This window comes from Strigops habroptila, chromosome 22 (genome assembly GCF_004027225.2).
Source record: "Strigops habroptila isolate Jane chromosome 22, bStrHab1.2.pri, whole genome shotgun sequence".
NCBI lineage: Eukaryota > Metazoa > Chordata > Aves > Psittaciformes > Psittacidae > Strigops > Strigops habroptila.
Genome location: NC_044298.2, coordinates 1,410,728 through 1,416,787, shown reverse-complemented (window position 1 = coordinate 1,416,787; position 6,060 = coordinate 1,410,728). Strand labels below are relative to the sequence as shown.

At 47.7% G+C, this 6,060-nt stretch overlaps 2 protein-coding genes across 2 annotated transcripts; both read left to right on the top strand.

Moving 5' to 3' along the window:
* The first annotated feature begins 1,379 nt into the window (after window positions 1-1,379).
* Window positions 1,380-1,787, top strand: LOC115602813 (feather keratin 4-like). Its single transcript, XM_030474247.1, has one exon. It carries the CDS (start codon window positions 1,380-1,382, stop codon window positions 1,785-1,787), a length of 408 nt encoding a protein of 135 aa, XP_030330107.1.
* Window positions 1,788-4,908: 3,121 nt separating this feature from the next.
* On the top strand, window positions 4,909-5,316 carry LOC115602812 (claw keratin-like). The gene has a single exon (XM_030474246.1). It carries the CDS (start codon window positions 4,909-4,911, stop codon window positions 5,314-5,316), a length of 408 nt encoding a protein of 135 aa, XP_030330106.1.
* The last annotated feature ends 744 nt before the right edge of the window (window positions 5,317-6,060 follow it).

Sequence of the window (6,060 nt, the reverse complement as noted above, 5' to 3'; positions counted from 1 at the left end):
AAGCAATTTTTAAGTTAAATCTGTGTTCTAACATAAAAGTACTCGGGTAAAATGCTATCCATGTTTTTTGCCTTTTATTTTGTTTTTTCTCTCCAGAATGATACATTTCAGGATAGATTTGCATTCCTCTGAATTGAGATAAGTAAACAGATCAAAGAGCTCAGTGCCAATTCCCCTGTGCTAGCACTTTGCTAGAACCTAGTGCAAAATAGCACTGAGCTACTGAAATGAAGTTGTTTTCAGGATATTTTTACTTTATGTTTGGCAATATAATAGCTTATTTATCAAAAAGTATTGCTGGCTACATATTTTAGATCCTGTATTCTACCTCTCCATAGATAAGACTTGCTGATTTCAGAGATTAGCTCCAAATTGGCCACCATCAGCTTTAGAAACTTTCTGCATTTTCTGTTAACTATTTGTAAGGAGTGCTGCAAAGCTGCCTGAAGCCCTACCTTTGTCTTCCAAATGTTCTCAAGGACAGCAGCACACAGGACTTAAGTGGGAGTAAAATAATACTTTTTCCTTATTCATCATAATAAGGCATCTTTGATTCACCATAATAAGACATCTTTGATTTACAAGCTTAAAATAGAATACAATACTATACAACAGAGAACTAGTTTTTGTGTGAAGAGTTAATCTGGACAAATAAATAAACAGTATGAAACGTGTTCAACCTTAACTGAAGCTGAAGTTTTCTTATTTGGGCTGACAACATTGTAAGTGATGTGTCTAAACCAGTATTTTTAACCCCCCATTTATTCTTACCTTACAATTTTCTGTGTTCTAGTGGAACATTTTAGCACCTGAAGAGAATGCAAGGAAAATCATGTAGGAAATTAAGCAGGCTGCTAAAGAGATGATTCAGTACTCAAAGCTATTGAAAAACCCAGATCTTTTTCCCCTTGCTCCCTTATGCCCCATCTATAAAACACAGGCTGAGAAGCTATGTGTGGGAGGAAAAGAAATGCTGTGGAAACAAGTTCAAACTTGTCTCCAGGAAATATTTCAAAGGACTGAGAGGTTTTAGAGAAGATGTCTGTTTTGGAGGTGGCACACAAAGAAAGGGGAGCGGTTTTGCTCTCCCAGAGCAAAAGAAGGAAAAAGAGCAAGTCTGAAGTAGCAAATTAGAAAGGACAAATAGATGCAAGCTAAGTGAAAGGCGGTAGATACAAGGAAAGGAGCTTAACTACTTTATCTGTAGTTAAAGATAAGCTCCTGTAGTTACAGGAGCTTAATGTCTTTATCCAAATTATATCTGTCTAAAAATCTCTCAGAGCCACTCTTTGAAGTGTCAACAACCAACTGCATGGATTTTTATTGGTTTTACTAATTATGCAAATAACTTGCAGGCATTCCCTTACTACGGCCAGGCAATGGCTTCCGAGCAGCTGGCATGCACCAATCCCTGTGATGCCAAGTGCCCGCAACCCCTGGCCACCAGCAGCAATGAGCCCTGCGTCGTGGCCTGCGGTGACTCCCGGGTGATCATATACCCACCCCCCGTCGTTGTCACCTTCCCAGGGCCCATCCTCACCACCTACCCCCAGCAAACCGTCGTGGGACCCTCAGAGCCCTCAGAGGTGGCCTTGACAGAGGCTCCCACTGCAGCACCTCTGCCAGCGGAGGTGATGGGGAGGCTGGAGGCAGCAACTGAGAAAGTTGCATCCCAGGTCATCGCCCGACCTGAGCCACGGTGTGCCCCAAAATACTCCTACACCTATTCTTCCCAATGGACACATCCATGCAATTCATACCGCTCTGGGAAGCGGTGGACATACTAAGGTGTGCGCAGAGCGGTTTAAAGAAGCAGCAAAGGAAACTCAAGATGCAAATTTGGGGTGGAGCTGATGGATACCAGCCCCAGTGCTGGGTGATGTCTGGCTGCGAATGGGAGCTGCTAATGCTCAGCACCTGTGAAAGGCAGGTTCATGTGTGCATTTTATTATTTTGTCTTTAGTTTAGATCTGTTATTCTCTGGCTTTCCAGTTTAGTCATCTGCTTACATTGTGCTTTGTCTTCTTTCAGTTATACTATTGACACTGAACTTAGAGTGGTGACTTAGGATGCTAGAAATTGCACACAGCAACTGTGCCAACGAAGAAAAACCATTTTTTATAGACTGCATCACTTTGACCCTGGTGATTAGCCAGTGCCTCATTGATACCCTGGAAAGATGGTGTTTATATTCTGTACAATTTTGTTCCAGAATTGTAGAAAAACTGTCTCTTCCCAAATAAATTTTCTGTACCAAATTATGTCTCCTGGTTTTCATTATCACATAATCATTTCCTTCTTCTTTTACTTATCAATTGAATATATAGTAAATTTATCCTTCATCATAGGTATTCCATGTTTCTTCTTTGAGCGCAAAGGTCACAAAATCCCAGGAATACTTTTCTACACAATGTCATTAAATATGTGCTGAACATTTGACACTTCCCCAGGACCAACCTGCGTCCCTGGAAGTCGCCACTTGTAACAGCAATCCCTGCAAGGGCTCGGATAATGCTCAGGTCCCATTTTGCCATGTCCATCTCAGGACAGAGCAACTTTTCCAGCCTAAAGCAAGATGTGGATATTGGAGTGCAGCCAGAAGGGTGAAGAAATGCAGAGCCCACACATGGCCCCCTGACACACTCTGCAGAGCTTCCCTGAGTTCACAGGGGGAAGGAAGCCTTCAAGCTGCCCACAGAGGACAGCACTCATGAATGCACTAGTCCCATTGCATGGCAAATGCTCAATGAATCACCCCAAGCATCATAACTGGGTGGGAACCAGGTGCAGAGTAGGAAGAAGAAAGAAATATGCCACAAGTTTAACCTTCATTCCTCTATAGACCAAACAAACCAGAAAGTGGTATTTCACCTTTGAAATCCACTGTTGTAATGAAGCTCATGATTTGCTAGAACGTCCCTACCTTGCAGTTGAAAACTCCTTTCTGAGAGAAATTCAGAGCTTCCACAAATGTGATATGAAGATTAATGACAATCTAACATTTCACATCATCACTCAGATCTAGAAATAATAACAGCCAGAGTAAAGAATAAATTCAGACAAAAAATGATTGTTCATGGCTTGAGGATTCATTAATGTGTGCGGAAAACACAATACAAAATGTGAGCAAGAAACTAAAAAAACCAAAACAGAAACAGTGACTGGAAAAAAAAAAATCATGAAGCTGCCAAAAGGGTCAACGTTGCAATGCAACACAGCTGTTATTGCAGTTTGAGGTGGGGGAGGAGTTCGGAGAAGAGCCATGGGTCAGGTAAAGGGCAGCTGATATCTCCTAGCAGATGGCATCAACCATGCTACAGAAGCAGGCATCCATCATGGGGCTACAATGACATGGGAAGCAAGGCATCAAAGGATACTGAAGTTGGGCAGGAGGAAGGCAGAGCTGGGAAACAAGCAGATACGAGGCATCCAAACTCTGAATCCCAGAAGAGTTCAACGGATGTCCTTCTTTAACGTATCACATTGGGATGTGCCCAGGGCTTTCCTGGAGCTCTCTATCGTCTGTGGCCGACACCATGTGGGACTTAGCAGCTCCCACAGCTGGCACTGAAGGACAGGAAGCCTCAGCCTCAGCCGGGCAAGTGACGCTATCTGCAAGAGGCTTCCAAGTGCTGCACTTACCCGTTTGATCAGGAGAGTCAAATGCAGGAATAGGCATAGAGGCTGTGAAGCCTTCAGCTCTTTTATACATATCCCAGGTCCCCTGGGGCATCGGCCAGAGCAGAATGCCCAAGTACTCATAGAACCCAGTGGATAAACTTCATGACACACATTATAATACAAAAACTATTGTGCCTGTTTACTGGGGTCAGTGGTATGCAAACGTGCCCTGGACCGCATATGGGCGTTGGGATATGGCACAGCCCATTCCATGAGAGACATGTTTAAGGGATGCTCCTGACTCGTTTCCGCACAAGTGCATTGGAAGATGGTGGCCCTTTGGGACCCATTCCAAGCATGTGGAATGACGTCTCCCTTCACCCAACCTTCCAGTGCCTCTATTGGCCGCCTTGTAAAAGAGAGGTAATGCAGGCGTGAATGCTGTACCCAGGATTGCAAAGCAATTCTGCAAGGCGCCCGAGGCTCCAGCGCATGAGCAAAGTGGGAGGATTAGGGATCGATCGGGGTTTATTGGTGCCATGAGGTGAGCTACAGCATCGCCTTTTCTTTCATGTCATGGCGCGTCATGGTCTCTCCCTCTCATTCCCTGTTTGCTCTGCAGGGCACGTTTGCTCGCTACTCTCCCCAAGGAGGATGGATTCATTTTGTTTCATGAGGCTTCACCAAGTGATTTCATCATTAGCTGGGGCTTCTGTGGCTGATGCTGGCAACTGCCCCAGGCTGTCTGGGACATGTATAAAAGAGCTGAGGGCTTCACTGCTCCCTATCCAGCTTCTTCCACTCGACTCTCCTGATCATTCTGGTAAGTCCAAGACTTACGTCCTTCTTTCCTTCCTCAGCTCTGTCTTCCTCAACATCTCTTTTGCTGTCTTCTCCACCCCACTTCATCATGAATAGTTGAGATGTAATGGTGCTCTCTCAGAGGCAGGGAAAGGCTGGGAATTTAAACTTGCACATAAGATCTATAGGTAATACTGATGCGCTCCGGTCCCTTTGGATCTCACCCATTTCCCATCTTCATTTGATGAGGAGGCTTTTCTTCTTTCCTATGAGGCAGTCAGGCCCAGGGAGCATGGGGGAGAGCAAGGGGTTTCCAGCAGCAGGTCCACTGTGGAATGGGACTTTGCTCTGACTGCCTGAGATGATCCAGGGAATGTCCTGGAGCAGAGGTAACAAGTGCAAGAGAGTGAGGATGGATTTGGCGTCAGGCCTTGAACTGCAGCGTAATTCTGACTTGTCTTGCAGCTTGACCACCCGAAGAGAAGGATGTCCTGCTCCAGCCTGTGTGCCCCTTCGTGTGGGGTGGCCGCCCCGTGCCCGCTGGCTGACACCACCAACGAGCCCTGTGTGCGTCAGTGCCCGAGCTCCTCGGTGGTGATCCAGCCCCCGGCCACGGTGGTCACCTTCCCCGGACCCATCCTCAGCTCCTTCCCACAGCACAGCGCTGTGGGCTCAGCGGGAGTCCCCGCCATTGCCGGGGGCTCTGGCGGCAGTTTTGGAGGCCGTGGTGGTTATGGAGGCTCTGGGGGCTACGGGGGCTATGGAGGCCTTGGTGGCTATGGGGGCTATGGAGGCTATGGTAGCTGTGGAGGCTACGGAGGCTTTGGGGGCTGTGGATATGGCGGCTGGGGCCGAGGCCTCATGTCCTTCGGTGGCAGCTGTGGGAGCTGCTAAGCCCCACCTGGTGCTGGCCTCAGACAACAGAAAGCTCCAGGAAAACCCCCGCACATCCCAACATGATGATGCCCAAGCACAGTACATCCCTTCAGCGCTGCCTGGATCCAGAGCTTGGACGCCTCGTAGCTCTTGGTGGCCAACTCGGAGTATTTCATGCCCCAATTCAGTATCGCTTTCAGACATACTTCACATGACAATGTAGCCCCATGATGGGTGCCTGTTCCTGCAGCATGGTTACTGCTCTACCTAGCTCTGCCCACGGCCCGGAGACATGGGCTTCTCCTGGCTGGGGCTTTCCGCTTCTCCCAATTCCTTCCCCCCTCAAACTGCAATAAAAGCTGTGTTGCATCGCAATGTTGACCCTTCTTTTCATTTTATTTCCCCCCCATGCAATACCCCTAGTGGCAGCATGGGTTCTCATGAGTGTTCAAGTCAGCTCCCACACATTGCCTTCTCAGAGGGACCTTTGGAAACTTCCTGGCATCCTCCTGCCTTCCCTCAGGAATCACATCTTGCTACGGGAGGGTTACAGAGAGCACAGACCATGCCCATCTCCACTAACCACACTTCCTCCCTTTTTACCATCCCTCTCATCTCCCAGCCTTAGGCTCCTGCACTGTGCAGCCCAGCAAGGCCTGATGGGCCCACACAGACTTTACTGCCCACGCTGGCCATTCCCCATGGGCTGCCCGCAGCACCAGGCCTCCCGGATTGGCATGGCAGGAGACACAGCCCAGGGGA